Here is a 19,616-nt window from a genome sequence, read left to right as displayed (position 1 = left end):
TATGTTATCTGAAGCCTTTTGCAGGTACCACTACCTGGCTCTCCAGCATTCTTTAGGTTTCTGCAAAATGACACTGGGTGGAACAACATGTTCCTGTAATTGAGTAATTGTGGGTGTGGATTATGAACATACATGTGTGTGTGTGACACCAGCAGCATGACGACAACCGTGTTATAGATGATCATGTGATGGCTATGGCATTGTTTCTACGCTGGCTGTTTGGCGCGAGCCTGCAACATGGTGATGCTGGGTTCTGCATAGGCAGTGGACGAGCGTAAAGGAGAGAAGCATGGATTGTGACGTCATCAGCAACTATGTGTTATACAATTGTACATATGTACATATGGCTATTTCATGTGGTGTATATTAAAACGATGATGGCATTTATGCTTCGGCAAAGAAATGTTAAAACTTGGTTCATTTGGGCTATAAAGAAGCCTGTACAATGTCGTACATTTTCTACGTAGCACAAGCTGCTACGTGGAGAGTGCATAGGAAAGTGGGCCCGTCCCGGAGATAGTGCAGTCTAACACGGTGCCTCAAAGTGCGAGCTGTCACAAGGAAAGAAGATGACTAAGTGGCACTGGGTGCATGCACTGATATTGTGTAGTCTAACACTATGCCTTAACGTGTGAGCTGTCACAGCGGAACACTATGGCAAAGTGGCATAGGGTGCATGCAACGAGTGTTTCAAAAAGCTGGCTGGCCTTGGAGCAAGAGAAGAATGCGTGCGATGGTGGCCTAATGGTTAGAGCTGAATGGCAGAGGTTTAATCCCTGCATTGGCCACACATTAACTTATTTTTATTTAACTCTTTCCGTGCTGCACCTATTAGGCATAGTTAACCTGCTAACAAAGGTTTGAAGCATAGCTTTCGAGACCTTCCGCACCACTCACGGACACACTGCGCTATCGAAACTGAAGGACGATTTTTGTTTTCTAAGCAGTTCGATTTTTTTCACGCCAGGCAGCAATTTTTTAGCACGCTCCGAACTTTCGCAGTCAAAATAGAAAGAAAAGATGGCTGCATCTGGGAGCGGTGTGATTGCTTTGAAAGATTGCAGATGTCGTGATTCCGCTGCATCTGCGGCTGATTTTTTCGATGAATTGAGCAGCAGTGAGTCTCAGGATGCTGTCTTTTTGTGGGACATTAAGAGCGACGACGATGCAAGCCAGCCCGGAACATTTGCGACTGCAGCCCGGCACGCCCAACTATAGTGCTTGCAATTAAATTTTTGCAGTGGAATATGTGGTCAACAAAAATTTTGATTATCTTGGAGATAATGCCTATCAGACAGCAATACATTTTGTATATATCACAATTTTTATTACATAATTTTCTTAGTAGATACAAGCATTTCTTTGCAAACTGTCCAATTTTGTCCCTTAATTCTTGATTCAGGCAATTTATATCTTTCATTATAACTGCATCTCATTAATAAAACATTTATACATGAAAAGTGCATTAATTCTGCTTATTGTTTATGTACTACATAAAATATTGAGTGCAGTAGTTCATTTAGAAGAAAGAAATCTGGCGCAACCTACAAAAAAACGCTTATTTTCCCCATGGTAGGGAAAGAGTTAAGCAAGGCAAGACAGGAACCTACCTACATACCTATCATAAAGTGCCAAGAATGAGGTAAAGAATGCTAAGCAATAAAACATAGATGATCGCTGACTGTTTTGCCAAATGTGGCCTTAGCAATTAAGCCATCTTAAGAGAATGTGCAAGAGCTAGCAGTTGCAATCGAAGACTGGAACAAGCTCGTAGTTATGCCGATGTGTTAGAACGCAAACCAGACGGAACCCCACAAGAACAACAGACAGGATTCGTACACATCCTTAATATCCTTGAAAACCCTTGAATTTTTATAAACAGATTCAAGAGCCCTTAAAACTCCTTGAAAGTAATTGTGCTGCTTGAATTCCTTGAGAACTGGGGTTGCGGGCGACTTTTAAGCCTTCAAAGTTACAAACTGTGTATGCTATAGACACTGTCTATCAGAAAACATTGTTAAATATTTTCTTTTGAGGGTGTCACTGAACAATTGCAATGTGACATGTCTGCAGCCACCAATGACAGACTTGTTTAAAATTTCCCATTGTGCAGCTTGACAAAGTCGGATCAAAAGGCCAAGCTGTGCCGCCATTTTGTTCTACTAGTTCATTCACAGCACAGCTACCATGGCTCCATTTTCAAGCCCTAGGCTCCAGAAATGTCTGGCAGAAAGTAAATTTCTGTGATTTAGCTTTAACACAACAAGTTTATATTTGGCTGAAGTCCCACTACTAACCATCTTGCCAGAAAGCAAACGACATCATTAGAGTTAGAAAGTCAACTTCAAAAATGCAACCTGAAGAGCTTGAAGCATGTGCCCAAGTTAGCAGCTGCTTACCTGCAAGAAATTACACCTAATGAGAAAGGGATTTCCATGCTTTTCAGTGTAGGTGCTCAAATGAGGTTCGCTTCCTCCTCTTTGAATTTTGGCTTTTGGCATCCTTGAAATCCTTCAATTTTCCTTGAATTTTTAATCAAAGGTGCTATGCAAACCCTGGGAAAGAGGGTCACTCGCAACTGAATTTGTTCGAAGCAGAATGGTTCATTTTTATGGAGAAGGTGCTAGAGTGTGCCACTACGTTTGTGCACTGCAATCAGACAAGTTGTAAAGATGAAGTTGTAAAAAAAGAAAAAAAAAAGGAAGAAAGCATGCCTATTCTGACATACAGTAATACAATCGAAGAATTGATGGTTTGTGCTTCACAAAGCCACAGAACTATCTCTGACACAAATAGAGTTGACTTCCATTAATTCGAGCCTGGTTGGACTAACAAAATTCGTCGAATTATCCAGTGGGTCAAATTAAGCACGATGCAGACAAAAACGGCAGAACACACTGCTTAATGTAAGTCTACTGTCCGTCATGGTGTTTCTTACGGATGTTAGTATAATTTGATAAATTCTTGTGCTGAGGCATTGTTGCTTCTGCAGAGTATGAAGACATTGAAAAAGGCTTGGCTCACACGTGCAGGAACCACAGTGCATAGGCAAATGTGCAGTATCACTGCTCAAGCTCAAATTTCCCTGCCATGTTATTCACACAGCGACCTTTCTGGCTGATATATACCCTACCACAAGTAAGCTGAATTTTGTACACCATGCTGACTGCCTAAACTACATATGGCCTAGCATGCTTTTTTCCTCACAGAAACAGCTTTTGCAGTACTAAAATGTGTGGGGTGGGCACAAGCCAGCCAGCACCTATGGAGGCATAAAAGCAGTAGATACCTTGTACTTGTTAGCCATCTTCTTAAGATTGTGAGCCACTTTGCACATATAAAGGACAACCTAGGACCATTCTTTTTTCATTAGTGGCTTGGCTTTCTGCTTGTCGCTCTTGGAGTTGAATGCACTGAGGATGATTCTGTCACTGCAGATGATGATCTGTTGGCCTGCAATTTGCGTACTGTGGATAACATTGCAGAGAAAGTTTACTTATCACAGCCTGATGTTTTGAGCAGTAAGGATGAAAACAGTGGTCACGGCAGCAACAAGGGGGACTGTGACAGGAGTGACAGTAGCCAGCCCATGAAGGCTGAAATGTGCCTTGCTGTCGATGTGCTGAGGCACACAGTAGTGTGCAAAAACGTTAGAAATTTCGCAAATATGAGTATACCAGTTTAAGTAATACGATGATACCAATTTTGGTAATACAATCAATGAATTTCGTTTTACACGAGCATTTCACGCAACCCCGTGGAGTTCTTATCACCAAGATTTTACTGTAAAAGAGAATGTTTACTGCAGGTTATATGGCCAATGAAACTATAGCCCATACTTTATGTACTTGTCTAATGCTTTGCTATCTCTATCAATGCTTCACATTTTGGGCAAAACTGCAACTTTAATAAAAGCTTGTTTTTCAGACTTCCCAATTTTTCAGACAGTTTTTCCAGCCCCTTCTGAGTTAAAAAGAAATGTTCGGTGACTACATTGCATAAAAGGTGAAATTTTAATATAGCAAAATTTTGATATGATAACAAAGTAAAGCGCCGAATTTACTGATTTCATTTATTGAGGTCTTATGCTATAAATAATTGACGCTCACACAATTCTTTAACTGAACACCAACATTCACTTTGTTATTATTCTCAAAGTACATAGGCAGCATACCAAAGACTGCCAACAGCTACTGCATAATATGATGGCAGCACAAGCACTAGTGTCATTTCACATAGCGTTTGAGGCACTTTATGCAGCCGTTTTCACAATAAAATCTTAACATGTGTGAGCAAGAAGAGGAGAGGAAACTGAGGAGCTTGATTTTTTGTTAGTTTCAAGCAGACAGTGAAGCCCAGGAAAACTCGAGCTAGAAGAATGGTTCACATCCACCGTCATGGCCGTGAATGGTGTTGGCTATACACCCAGGGCTAGATCTAGTACACATGCCCAAATACCCAAGGAAGTGGATGGGGGAGATCGCTATTGGAAGATGTAAATTCGGATCCTACCAGTGGCAAGTTGTCTTTTCATGCACTTTCATTTCTCTTAGGTCAAGACAACTGCTGTAGGACATGCCACGAATAAATGTAGGAGATCCGTCATTGAGCACATTTAGTCCCTGACTACACATGAAGTTGGCCAAATGTTTGCCATGACAATTCATTGTTTGTATCAAGGAGCCTTCTGTCTTCAGCATGCCGGTCGATGGATCTAGAAACTGATGGTAGTGACCACCTCCCAACTTACGTTCAGTTTAGCTTGTTTTGCCATTCAGCCTTACATTGCATTCGTCAAACAGACTGGATTTTATTTAAGACCTTTGTCGACACCACCTGTCAGAGTATGACAACCCCATCCGAAATAGAGGACATCATTGCGCCTACACTGTGGGACAAAACCAGAGAAGTTGGCGTATCGAGGCACAAATCATAGGTTGACATACAATACGAGGCCCTTTGTGCCATCCGTTGCAGTGCAGAATGACGATACAGAAGAACGAAGTAACCATCAGATCTTTCGAACAGGCCCTGAGCTCAACGACATGTTCTTCGACATCTGGACAAGCTTGACAGACAGCGTAGGAGGACATTCTGCGGATCCCTAGATCCAAAACAGCCTCTCTCTATCTAAGATCTGTTGGGTCATACGAAGTATCCAGGCAACACCACAACAAATACACTCATCCGTGCCATGGCTCTACTTCAACGTTGGACCGAATTGGAGGTAGTAGAGGACTACTGTAATCTCATCGTGGATGCATCTAATGCAGTCACTTCACCTCTTGTCACCATCGTGCCCCCGTCAACTGATGAGCGACTCGAAGTACCTTTTATGATGCCAGAGCTTGACGCTGCAATATTGGTTTCCTGAGGCTCATCGGCACCAGGACTTGACGGAATCATGTACGCTGCACTCTGCCATCTTGGCACAGAATCACAACGTATCCTTCTATCTTTTTATAATACGACGTGGGAGACAGGAAGTGTTCCAGATAGTTGGAAATGCAGTCGCATTGTAGCGCTGCTTAAACCGGGGAAGTGCCTTAATGAGCTTTCCTCCTACAGACCGATCGCCTTAGCCAGCTGCGTTGGTAAAGTGATGGAAAGAATGGTCTTGTCAAGGATGGAATGGTCTCTAGAGAGCAACCAGCCTAATTCCCCCTCATTTAAACTACGTTTTAACAAGCTTTTCATTGATAAACAATGTTTCATGTGTGATCCAACAAGTGACAGCGTTAAGTGGGATAAAAGTGGTGTTACAGATCACGCAAGCACACCTAACAAACTACGTCATCATCTTACTACATAGCAATGCACAAAGGGCAATGGCGTATCTTTAACACCACAAGCCACCGTGCTTGTTGCAAACGCTAGAAGTGTGTTTTGCAAATGCGAGGAACTTGAATCGCTCATCGATAGTGTAATGCTGGTATTATTGCATTAACTTAAATGTGGCTACAGCCCCATGTGCAAGATTGTGACATCTTTTACTTGTCTCGATTTCGTATTTTTCGTTACAATCGCACTCATCACAAAGGCGGAGGCGCACTACTCGCTATTTCAAAATCGTTACAATGTCATCAAGTCCATGTTCACTGTAACCTTCAAGTTGTGTGCGCGTGCGTTGATATCCGTTACCATAAAATTACGATTGTTGTTTGCTACCGCGCTCCATCCTACCCATCCACTTTCACCGCTGAGCTTCACAATGTGCTTAACACCCTTAATTTGCAGTAACCTTCAAACCCCACTATATTATTGGGGGATTTCAATTTCCCAACATATGCTGGACTACTCAACCGCCACACTGTTATCCATTTTCTTCACAAAGTAACGACTTTCTTGATCTCTGCTCTTTATTTTCCCTAACACAATTAGTATTAGAACCAACTAGGATCTCAGAAAGTGCTGCTAACCTCCTTGACTTAATCTTATGCGCTCATCCTGACATAGTTACCAATGTTTCATGCTTACCGGGCTGAAGCAATCACCTGGGTCTTTCAACATATTATCTCCCGTGATATAACCAATTATTGAAAAAAAAATAATAATAATTTACCGCTACGATGTGGCAAACTTTGACGCTATTAATATTAAACTAACAAATTTTCTTGATCCTTTCCTAAGCCAGTTTGATGATCGCACGGTTGATGAGAACTGGACCGTTTTCAAAAATAAAATACACGAGCTCACCAACAAGTTTACTCCTTCAAGTGTAATATCCTGCAATGTTAAGAAACCTGGTTCAATTCCAAGTTAAAAAGGCTTTCCAAACGAAAAAAACGACTGTATCGAATAGCGAATAAAAGTTCACTGGCATCGAAATGGGACGCTTATAAGGAGGTGAACAGTACTTACACAGAAGCCATAAAACTTTTCAAAAAGGCATTCCAAGTACACACTTTGCCCACAATGCTTGCAAATGACCCTAAAATGTTTTGGTGTATTATTAACCGTTTCAAAGATAATTCAGTCACATTGATTGATTCCAGTGGTTCACCGGTACCCTAAGATGATGTCCCCATATCCTTAATTTTGTGTTCTGTAACAACTTTGTTGTATGTAATAACCCTGTGCTTCCAACTCTCGAGTGTTGCAATTACCAACCTATGGACTTTATTATCATTGAACCTCTTGGGCTCGAAAATGTAATGAAAGATCTAAGGTTATCATCAAGTCCTGGTGCTGATTTGGTTAACGTGAAATTTCTGAAAAATACTGTAGTTTATTCGTCTGTTCTGGTTTCGAAAATTTTTCAGCAATCCTTAGGTACCCATCAGCTACCTGCGGATTGGAAGGTCGGGAAGGTGGTCCCACTTCATAAGTCCGGTAGCAAACATTCGCCCCCCAACTACTGCCCCATTTCCCTCACCAGCATTCCTTGCAAGGTTCTTGAACATATTTTTTACTCACATTTAGCAAAGCACTTAGACAATAATTCATTTTTCACAAAAGCACAGCATGGTTTCCGAAAAAACTTGTCTTGTGAAACTCAACTTCTTTCTCTTATTCACAGCCTTCATCTTATTCTCGACAAAGGTTCATTCGCAGACTGTGTTTTCTTTGATTTCGCCAAGGCCTTCGACAAAGTGTCATAAATTGCTTCTATTTAAACTTAGTAAACTTAACCTTGATCCTAACCTGTTTGCATGGCTTGAGCATTTTCTCCTTAATCTATCACAGTATGTTGTGTCAAACAATCATATGTCCCCATCTAATCCTGTTGACTCTGGTGTGCCCCAAGGATCAGTTATAGGCCCTCTTCTTTTCTTAATTTACTATAACGATTTACCCAATGATGTTTGTTCTAATATTTACCTTTTCGCAGATGACTGTGTTATCCTCCGTGAAATCTTGGACAAATCTGATAACACATTCTTACAAGACGATATAAACTCTATCTATAACTGGTGTGACGTATGGTTATAGCAACGTAATGTAACTAAATGTAAATGTATGCGTGTAACTCGCAGCAATATTCCTCCGCCGAACTATTACCTTAATGATACTCCCATAGAGGTCGTAACCTCCTATAAATACCTAGGCGGCCACATAACCTCGTCACTTTCCTGGTCGTTGCACATAGACAACATAATTAACAATACTAATCGCATGCTAGGTTATCTACGACGAATTTTTTCTTCTGCTCCTACATCATTAAAATTATTCCTATACAAAACGCTTATTATGATTAAAGTGGAGTACGCCTCAACCATCTGGGACCCGTACCTCGAAACCCTTATTCAATCACTTGAACTAATCCAAAACAATGCCACACGTTTCATTCATAGCAATTACAGCCGCACATCAAGCGTAACTGCCATGAAAAACTCTTTGCTGCTTTCTCCTCTCTCAGCCCGGCGTAAGTGCTTTCACCTTGCTTTATTTCATAAACTATATTTCCACAATTCCTGCCTGCACGATAATCTTATGTCATCTCCTACCTACATTTCCTCTCGCATTGATAATCCCCATAAGGTTGGAATCATTCAACGCCACACCCGAACCTGTAACGAATCATTTATTCCTAGGAGCTCTCAGGAATGGAACCACCTTCCCGGCGCAGTTGTCGCAATCAAGAACAACTCAAAGTTTTGTTCGGCCTTATCAGACATCATCACTCCCGGATACAATTACCTGATCAATTTTGCTGTAATAACTAACCATTTTTTGCTGCTTTGTTTATTTACTTGTGTATGTTTTTTACACACTCCCCTCTGTAATACTTCGGTCTTGAGGGTACAATAAAATAAAAAATAAAATAAATTGCTTTCCTGATTTTATGCATGAATTCAGAAGAGGCCATTCTTTCATTGACAGTGTTGTCGACTTCATCTTCACTGTTGAACAGAAAAGAAGTCGCCGTCGGTTAGTTGGAGCTGTTTTCCTGAACATTAAGGGTGCATACGACAATGCACTCCATTATGCAATCCTTCATGCACTGGAAGATTTAAAGCCAGTGGTCGGCTATATGCATGGATTGCTAGCTATCTCAGTGGCCGCACGGTGTATATGTCGACAAGTGATGGCGACACCAAACAGTACAATATCCATCGAGGTGTTCAAGTTCTCACTCCAACTCTTTTCAATGTTGCATTAATTGGCTTTGCATCTGAACTTCCTAGCACAGTGAAGATTAGCACATATATGGACGACATATGCATATGGACATCTAGAGCCACCCGTCCCCAAATGCGTGCTAGGCTTCAACGTGCAGTGACAATCACAGCTAAGTATCTGCGGCATCAAGGCCTCCAGCTCTCAACAGAAAAATGTTCCGTGATTGCATTCATGCGAAAACGGATGACCAGGTGTCCGATAATCATTAACGGAGTAGCGATACCTGCCGTAACACACCAGATTCCTTGGCTTAGTCATAGACCGGGGATTATCTTGGTCAAGAGACGTCACCGCGCTGAAGTCAAAGCTGAAGAGTTGTTCACATCCTTCGCGTCGTTGTAGGAACAAGGTGGGGCCGCTCGGAGTCGTCATTACTCCAATTGCACCAAGCACTATTCATAGGGTATATACGCTACAGCATGCCAGCACTCTCAAGCATGGGACTTAGCTGTGTGCACACGCTGGAGAACATTCAAGCTCAAGCATTGCACACATGTTTGGGCGTCCCACGATGCACGTCAATCAATGAAACAATAGCGGAAGCTTGTGCTTGTCCTATTGGTGTATATTTACTCTGCGAGCCTCTTCAAATGTACCTTCGCGTGTTGACCCAACACAGGCACCATCCTCTGTCATCGCTCCCTGCCACACACCCAGGTTCCAGCTTTTCAAGGACTCTATTGTTTTATCAGAGTGTTCTGCCGTCAAGATTTTCTCCCGCCTGTATTCCGAGAACACCCCCGTGGGTTCTGCCTGAATCTTTCATTACATTACAGATCCCTGGAATTACAAAAAAGTTATCTGTTGCATCTATTAGCATCAAGCAACTCACCTTCTTTCAAATTTCTGCAGAGTACAGAGATACTGTACACATGTATACCGATAGCTCTGTCACACCACATGCCTCCACTGCAGCCTTCGTCATCCCACATATGATCATTGCTCGGCAGTTTAAACTAGATCATAGATCAACATCAACTGCTGCAGAACTAGTAGCCATGCAGGAAGCCCTTCGATTTCTATCCGAGGAGCCTCCTTGCGCATGGATGATATTCTGCGATTAAAAGCCAGCTCTTCAAACAATTGACTGTCCTCAGATGGGGCTTGTATTATTCAATGGCTATAGACATTACAGAGCATCTCGACCGCGCAAATAGAAATGGCCACAATGTCACCTTTCAGTGGATACCTTCACACTGTGGCGTGATAGGGAACGAACTGGCAGACGCTGAAGCGAAAACTGCTTTAAATAATGCTTGTGAAGTACACATTCTGTTCTCATGAACAGACAAAAACGGCCTACTTCATCACGTAATACGCAACCATACGCTGGAACACTGGACTGAACCAGATTGACGACACAAGCGAATACACCAATGGGACCAAGAAATGAAATTTCTTATGCCTCACAAGCTCAAAAGAAGCCAAACGAGTATGGTGCACCAGATTCGCCTTGGTGTTGCATTCACCAACCATTATAGACATGTGATAGGTTGCAGTGATAATAGCCCAAAGTTTGAATACTGTGAGGTAGTACTAGAAACACTTGATCTTATATTTTATGTGTGTCCCATGTACGCACAAGAATGACAGCAACTGATCTCTTCCATTGCAAACGTCAATAAAAGCCCACTATCAGATGAGTTTCTTCTAGGCCCTTGGCCTAATGCAAACAGCGCAGCCCTAATAACAAGTGCCGCTTATAGCCTTTCTCCAAGCCACTGGGCTGGACACATGGCTTTAGAGATGCTACAACGCTGTGAACTTGTATATATGCATCTCTTCCTCATACCATCATCATTATTCATCAGCCCTTTTCCTCCCCGTCCATTTTCCCCAGTGTAGAGTAACAGGCCAGAGCAAGTTATAGCTCAGGCCGACCTCTCTGCCTTTCTGTAAATAAATCGCTCTCTCTTTATTTCCCTTTCTTATTATTATTCCTACAATCCTCTGTGCTTTCCTGGGCTTAATTTCAGTTGTCTTGGCAAGTTTGTCACTCGACAGTGTGTGGTGGTCACAACATTCTTATCACAAATCATGTTCCCACTAATCGTTCCAACAGCGGCAGCTTGCTGATAAGGCTATCTTCTTGTGTGAAAGTTCATTCTGACTGAATCAACTTGCGTAGATTCTGTTTGTAAAGAAAACCCAACTGATAGTCTTACAGCTGTGACACAGATCCAGCAGGTGCCAGCTCCTGTGTTCCTGTTTCGTTATAAGGAGAGAGAAGCTTGTTATCAGGCAATTTGCTTAGATTTTGGTTGTAGGATAAAACCCAACTGAACGTCTTACAGCTGTGACGAAGTTCCAGCTTGGACCAGCTCCTGTGTGCCTGTTTGGTTATAAGGAGAGAGAAGCTTGCTATCAGGCAACTTGGAGCAAAGGGAGTGAGGTGGCAAGGGAATGGACAGAAAGGATGTGAGAATCGAGAAGCTATGTGCAGCATTTCCGCTGGGAGGAGTAAGATGCATGTATAGTTCCCATGTGAATATGCCTCAAAACGGCTTGCCAGAGCAGCACCAAAGCTCTGCCTCATTTACACTTGTAAGCCAATGTGCATCATTATGTGTAAGCAGAGGCAAGGATACATCGCACAATGTCCTAGTTGACACAAGCAAGCACTGCACCTCAGTCTTGCCTTGACATTGCTTGTACTTTCATTGTAATGGTATAGTCACTTCTCAAGTCTGGAGAGAGAAGGAAAAGCTGCGGTTAAGAATAGGGTGACATTTAACCATGCACAGCTCTGTTGATAAAGCTTGCTGCATTAAAGCTTGTGTGAAGGTATTGTCTGAGTCCCGAGTGTGTAATTCATTACTTGTAGTTTCGGCGAAAATTATTGTTTTGTGTTTTGGAAACCTCTTGACGAGCTCCTGAGAAGCTTACTGAATGTGCCGTGCTTAGAGATGTGTACTGTGAGATAAGATTATAAAAGCAGTGATGTCTTTGTGATTTCGTAAAATGCTGAAGCCTGATGTGGCCACAATCCTCTCCGCAGGTGACTGCAGTGGTCAATGAATTTCAGCAGTGCCAAGAGCGACGTCAGTCTCGTCTCCACCTTCCTCAAATTATAGTGTGCTCAACAATGTGGACCAGTAGCCTGGACTGGTTTTTACGTATGTCACTCATGCATCAGACTCCCCTGGTCATCCTTTCATCATTCTCTGAGGCTGCTGTCTATGCAGCAGTGCCCACAGTCATCTGCTATGTTGACCCGCTATCGCAGAATGATGCTTTACTAAGTGAGTGCAATGTCTTCTTTAGGAAGTTTAGAGACAATCCAGTATCCCTTTGCTGAAACAAGTGCTCCTTTTGGTCTTTGAAACAGAAATTGTAAAAGATAGCGTTGGCCGAAAAGTGGTGGTGTGCGCTGCAGAAAGAGAGACTGCCATTGCTGTGCATCAGTTGCTCACGTCGCATGACTTGTACTCCCTGCTGCTTCATGATGAGCTTCCCGTGGCCAAGATCTCTGGTAAGGTAAAGTTAAGCCTTGATATAATGAAGTCGATAAAATTGGCAATTTGGTTCTGAAATTTCGTTGTATTGGAATTTGACATTTTCTGTAAATAAGTACAGTCGCCGATAAATTTTTCTTACATGGAAGAGGGCTGCAATATTTTCTGAATTGTCGGGCAGTCGAAAAAAAGCAAATTCAAATGAGAAAACAATTAATCTTGTTGAACTTGAGATCGGTGTTGAATGATATGGTTTCATGCCATGTTGACAATATGTTCCCATCGGCGGTATGCATTAAGTGAAGCCAGACACGCTTTCATCTCCACTCCGCCCCTGCGGCTGATAGTGTCGCTCGCACTGAGACAACGCTATCGCGAAGAGCGCTGGCAGTGGGGAGTGAATGCTTCATCTGCCTTTCACTTCAACGAGTCTCCAAACTCAAGAGTATGCAATCTCCAGTACTAAATATGCGGGAAGACAGCTTACAACATGCTACGCCATCTCGGCAGGCCCTTTTTTGCACACATGACAGTTTACCTCTAAAGCAGGGTGCGTGGCTGCGTATGTACTCAGCCACGCTTACAGCCATGCGCAGTCACAGCCGCGCCAGAAAACGAGACATGCGCCAACTTACCTCCCTTTCTTCGCACACGCTTAATCATGTTACCACAAGCTCGCTCCCCTCCTCCTCTTTCTCTTTGATCATGCGGGAAGGTGGCACTTGTGAAGCCATGAAGCCAACAACTTTCTTACATCACCCTTGCACGTTATTACTCACATGTAACGCACACAGTGCGCTGGATGCAATAAGGTCTTGTTGCACTTCGACTTTATGCGGAACACGACGCTGCTCTGCTTCGGCGGCTGCTCTTGTTGTGAGGCACCCAATTTGAGAGGTGCATTCTCAAGCAACCTCTTGTAATTCAATCATTTGACCATCTGTGTCCGTGGAAGTTTCCATTTATTGTTTCAGTATTCCTTTGCAACAGCAGTGAAATTTTGTTATATTGAAATTGCGTATGAACACTTTGTTATATTGAGGTTCTAAATACATGGTGTTCTATGAACAAGAGAAAATGAAAAGATAAATACTTTGTTATATAAAAAATTTCGTTACATTGAAGTTCCTGAACTTTTCATGAACTCTGGCATTTGCCTACTGAACTCGTATGGCATTTGTCAACTTTACATGTTTCTGGTTCACATATTATGTATCTAGAGAGGTATCTTTTCAACGTAACCAGTGATTTTAGTACCATTTTTCTTAACTTGTTTGCAACTTATAGTGTCGCTGTCCCAAAAGTCTAAAAATTGTAAATATATTTTACGTTGAGAGTGTTGTATGTACATTTCCTCAGCGTGACTTATGTAAGGAACTTTAAAAGCGATAAGTGTGTTGGATGCTTTTGACAGGAAAGAAGGTTCAATTATCTTTTGTTCCCTAAACAGGTTGTTCCCTGAACAGATTTGCATTACTTGTATTTCCAAGTTTAGCACAATTTGGGAGATTTTGCAAAACTTGTTTCATGGGAGAAATTAATATACTGACAAATGAACTCGTTTATCATTTACAGATGAGCAGTTTTACCATCTAAGAAATATTATCGCTCAGCGCAGGACGCATATACATGTATCGGAAGTTTCTAGAATGTTATCGATGCTTCTATCCACTGTCTGTTGCCGCTGAACCTTGTGTAATCTGATTGCATGCATGCGCGACGCGAATGGCGTAAAACTTTGTGGAAGGCACGCGGGTCCCAGCGATTACTCTGGAACATTCGACGACTGATCTATAAAAGCCGACGTGCTTAACTTGCTGATCAGATTTTCGCCGATCGCCGACTGTGTTCGCCGTTTTCGTTGAGCATTGAGTGTAGCCTGTTTTTCTGCGCACAGGTTCGCCCAATAAAGTTAGTTTCGCCATTCACAGTTTTCTTGCTGTGTCCTGGACCATCACTACCATGTGACAATATTTAGCTTTAATACATTATGTGTTTGTGATTAAGTGCTTTATTTGCCCAAGAAGATAGGTATGTGACATTCAAGCCAGCGAAATATAGGTTACTATCTCAGCATTTATCATGTATACTAGGCCTTATGTAGAATATACCATGTCACACCTACTCCTGGGTGCTATGCTAAACCTTTCAGTGGCTCTAGCAGGTCTGAACATCTGCAGCGTGTCGTCAGACCTAAGCATGTCGTTACTGTAATTACATTTTCGATAAGTTTTTTAGACCATCTTATGGCAAGCATGAATCAGCCTTGGGTCGTAATAAACTTCAAGCGCGCAAAACTTTGTCACAGAAGCTGGTACAAGTGACAACGGTTTTGCAGTAAGGTGAGTGTAAAGTGAAACAACAGTGTGCAGTCGACTTCTGTTAATTCAATCCTGACGGGAACGACAAAACTGGTCCAATTATCTGGCGTGTGGAATTAGATGAAAGGATGAAAAAACACTGAAACATAAGTATCTGCCTTTATAGTTAGCTTCGCCGCAATGCTGCTGTTATGCGGTGAAGCAGTGTAGTTCTCGATACTTCCACTTTCATTTGAATTGTTTTGTCTTTTGACTCACATTTTCATGTAATAAAACATTGTTCGTTATATTATCCAGTGAGCTATTTGGAAAAACAATCAAATGAGTTACCAGCAGCTGCTGCCTCAAAGAAACAAAGGCCACCTGTCAAAGCAAATTTAGTTACCGCCGACATGTGTTACGATGTCAGTCATTTGTCCCGTCAGAAATAATGTACAGCACAAACATGTAAAATGTCGGTTGACAAGTGCAAAGCGACAAATAATTGCGTAAAATTCTAGGTATTGGGGGGGGGGGGGCACACTGGTGTGATGGCCCTCTTATGGGGGCAAACGTTCGGGTACTCAATGTTTTAACGGTTCTCTTAGGCGGAGCCTCCGAGAACCCAATTGAGGACAAAGCCGTTGGTTTGAAGCACACACACAAAGACTTTTAATCAAACTAAAAAAGGCATAAAGCAAATAAAAAGAAACAGAAAGCATGCATAAGATAAACACTCAAGCGGACATTGCGGTAAGGAACACACATAGGGCTTGCATGTGGGTAGCGAGGGCGCGAGTCTGGGCTTGCCACGAGGGCGGGGACGCGTCGCAGTCTCGACACGGCAACGCGGCGACAAGCTGGCAGAAGGGGTGGCGCCGGTCTCACCAAAGGTTGCGGCGCAGGCTGACTGACCGGGCGCCGGGAGCGCGCCAGCGCTGGCTAGGCGAGGTAAAGCTGGTGGCTGGGTGGCAGTAGCAGGCGGTGTCGACGTTCTGGCCGGGCAGCTGGCATAGAACTCGGGCCCGAAGCCCGACTGTTCCCGTCTCGCCCACGGTCACGGAAGCTCGAACGCCGGCCTCGGGCAGCAGGCGGCACGACAGACGGGGCGGCGTTCTGGCCGGGCAGCTGGCGTAGAACTCGGGCCCGTAGCCCGACTGTTCTCATCCTGCCCACTGGCGCAGAAGCTCACCGGCCTTGAGGAGCTGGCGGCACGCTCAGGTAGACGGGCGACGCACAGGAAAAGGTTGGCAGGAGGCCCCGGTCGGGTGAAGTCCTGGTGGGCTCGGGTCCGGAACCCGACGGCCCGTCTTCAACGCCCGCTCCGGTGGTTGACCTCCTCCTGCCGTCGCTTCCTGGGACTCTCCTGGCATCTCCCTGCGTGTCCTCTTGCGTGTCGCCCCGTTCTGCCAGCGCACCACGCTTTTTATTTTGGTCTGGCCGATTTGGCATTTTCGGATTGGCTGCCCGACGCTCCGTGATCTTTCTTGATTGGTGCTTTTCTTCTTTTTGTTGTTTCATGCGCCGCGCGTTCTCGTGCCGGACGCTCTTCGGCGTCGTTGTTTTCCTCTTTCCACCTCGGCGCGCGTGCACTCAGTGTCGTCTGCTCCTGACCGTCCCGAACCACCACACCATGTCGCGCACCACACATCACAACTGGGCACGTGCCCCTTCTCCCCTACCCCCTAATTTCTCCTTATTGGGATACGTGGCATAAGCAATGTGTGACAACGCTCGTCTGCCCAGCCACTGGCCAAATGCGTGCCCTCTTCCCTTAAAATCGATTCATAACCCCACTGCCACTGCAAGGTATACTTTTACATTACTGCAATATTAACTGTTTTATTGTGTTCCTTAAATGCAGAGTATCTTGTGCCCCATCCAAACTTTTGTATTCAAGCTTACATTTGTTAATGTGGTGACAGGAACTTCGCCTGTTGAAGCGAAAGAGAACTGTCGGCACCTAAACTCACCAGAGCTGGTGTGCATCTTCATAAACATTTGAAAGCCCCCAGAAAATTTTTCTTAGCTTTCCTGAACGCTCGTCTGTAGAAAACTAAAAGTAACCACAGTTTGCATGTGTAATTTTCTTCATGCGAAAAAGGTTAATTTACACACGCACATGTGCCGTCTCCAGTCACAGTAGGAGCACCAAGACGCCTAACGAGTTTACTGGCAGGCCTTCAGAGTTTTAGATAGACTCCCGCTATTTTGCTTCTGAATTCTCACGCTCACGCTCAAATTCTCAATTCGACAGGCTGACACACCTTCGCTCGTTGCCGCACCCACCCGCCTTACACCCTCTCCCCTTTAGAAGAACCCCACCTATATATACTGTGGCGAGGAAAGCATACGTCGCCTTGAAGAAGACCAAGTCCACTTGTCGAAATGTTGGCTCCTGCTTTCACCTTGTTCTTGTTTTGCTCATTGTCTTCAATTTCCATCTCCCGCCTTCCCCATGTTTTCCTAGTATGTAAAACGGTGATACGAACAGGGCATCACAATAATTTTTTTCTTCTCTTTATGCACTAATAAATCAATCAACTAACAAATAAACAATGTGAAAGTTGTTTCCAGCTAATATGTCAGCCTGTAGACACCACATGTTTCATGCAGATAAGCTAGCTGCATTTGTAGCCTGATGCAGGAACTACTAGGGTCCACAAACTACAAAAGCATTATTGTATTTATTGTGGAAAGTTTCTTGATAAGGAACAAGTCCACTAAAGGAACTGTGGATGACAACAACACAGGTAAAAAGGTTATGCTGACAGCACAAGCTTCTGACTTTAGTGGGAACATTGGGCTTTTGTAAAGTCAATGTTATGGATACTAAAGGAAAGTATTAAGTCAGGCTAGATTGAAAGCTTATGATTCTTTAATAACAGCCTCATAATCTTTAGAGAGAACAGAGCTTTTGTAAGTGACAAAATTAAGAAACTGAAATATTGGGGTGGTGCCATCTTTTGTAAGCTATGATACCTCTCTTGTGACGTCGGCACTGGCTGATTCATAGAGAGTGCCATAGAGGGAGGTCACTTCACCAAAAGATTACATCAACTCATCTGTTGAGGCATGGTAGGTTTCAATTAAGAAGCAGCAGTGGGACCTTCGGCGGCAATTTTTTATGTACTGAAGTCATATATGGCCCACGTAAAATGGTGATAGACTTATATATGAATAATAGATTGATCTAGCTTGACCTAATATTTTTATTTTGTGCCCCTTTAAATGAATGGTACTTTTTAATGTGCAGAAGTGTCAAATGAATGGACATCCAAGCATCCCAAGGTCGACATGCCCATTCTTGTGATCCAAGACAAGGTGCTGCCTTTGACCAGTATTCGGGATGCTACTGTTCTTGTCCATTATGACATACCCAAATTATCCGAGTTCAACTTTGGGTTTCGGTACTCATGCATTGCTGACCATATGCGCTCATTCATAGATAAGGTAAGTTTTCAACTTACTCGTTTAATTAGTGCAAGAACTTAATTGAAGTTAGCAGTATAGATACTGGCACAGTGCCTTTATAGCATTTGCTAATTTTGATGTTGAATTGTGGAAGCAGTGGAGCACAGACCTAGAAATGGGCATTAAATAGGTGCACTTAGAACACAGACTACTTTTGTTAAGCATAGCAAAAAATGGACAACAAGAGAGATATACACAGACACACAAACAGTTACTATGTCTGTCTATTTGTCCATGTGCCGTTCCATTGTTTTGGCACTGATACACTGCTATTAATTAGGGGTGTACAAAAGCTAGTATATCATCAAATCAAACTTATTAGTCAATGTTAGAATAATTTGATGTGTGAATCGAATATCAACTATTCAATTCTTCAAATATTTGGTATATTGGTGAAATCTTTCTGCGGAAACCTGCAAGGTGGAGAGAAGTGATTAATGAAGGGAAACTTAACATCCACGTAATCACAGCAATCGCTATGATTGGGTAGATGTCTCATTTTCCCTTTATTTGGTACATTGAGTGAAAGAACCAGTGTGCTCGATTCCATAATGCAGGCAGCCTTTTTACAGTGTACAGTGTCAGTCAGTACAAGATTCGTTGGTTGGCAGGGCCGATCGAAATAATCATGTAATGCATACAAAGAGAACGGTGACAAAAGCAGCCCGTATTTCAGAAATCTCAAAAGCATGTGTGAAAATTGGGCTGGTTAGCCACCGGGAGGCACATACATGATATTGGATACATATGTTGACGCACACATACAGTCGACTTCTGTTGAGATAGCAACGAAATTGATTCAATTATCCAGCGGGTTGAAGTAAACAAGATGCATGAAGAATGTCAAGGCGTAGTGCTGATTCATCTGGCAGTACCTGCCCGATTTTAACACACCCCTGAATCAAACACGCACCTGCTTTTTATGTGTCCAAAGTTGAAAACTAATGTAGAGGTACCATTAAAGCTCTTAAACAAAGTGAAACTCTAATAATGCGCACCCAGTTTTTTAGCCAGCAAAATGGACAAAGTTCTAATATGTGCTGCTTAATGGCAACCAGTTTTTGAAAGACGACTTTGCCACATAGCTTTTTTAAAACACGCTTCGCCGCAATATATCCGTGTGATGCTGTAAAGCATAGGAATGCCGTGAAGGCGATTTTAGTTTCGCATCTGACATCTTCGCGCAGGCAGTTCTCAGCCCAATTTTCTTGAAAAAGAAAAAAAAGAAATGGCTTGCATTACAATCGAGTAGCTACTGTAATCA

General features: G+C 43.0%; 1 protein-coding gene across 3 annotated transcripts in view; it reads left to right on the top strand.

Annotated features, from left to right (window-relative positions):
* LOC142571930 (uncharacterized) overlaps positions 1-19,616 on the top strand; it is a 107,939-nt gene that overhangs the window by 43,731 nt on the left and 44,592 nt on the right. For all 3 annotated transcript variants that reach the window (XM_075680657.1, XM_075680658.1, XM_075680656.1), the window contains 3 exons: positions 12,122-12,365; positions 12,452-12,595; positions 18,135-18,331. In XM_075680657.1, coding sequence (XP_075536772.1) covers positions 12,122-12,365; positions 12,452-12,595; positions 18,135-18,331 — 585 coding nt within the window. The remainder of the gene's footprint in view (positions 1-12,121; positions 12,366-12,451; positions 12,596-18,134; positions 18,332-19,616) is intronic.

The sequence above is a fragment of the Dermacentor variabilis genome, chromosome 2 (genome assembly GCF_050947875.1).
Source record: "Dermacentor variabilis isolate Ectoservices chromosome 2, ASM5094787v1, whole genome shotgun sequence".
Classification (NCBI taxonomy): Eukaryota; Metazoa; Arthropoda; class Arachnida; order Ixodida; family Ixodidae; genus Dermacentor; species Dermacentor variabilis.
This window is presented reverse-complemented; position numbering and strand designations above follow the sequence as displayed.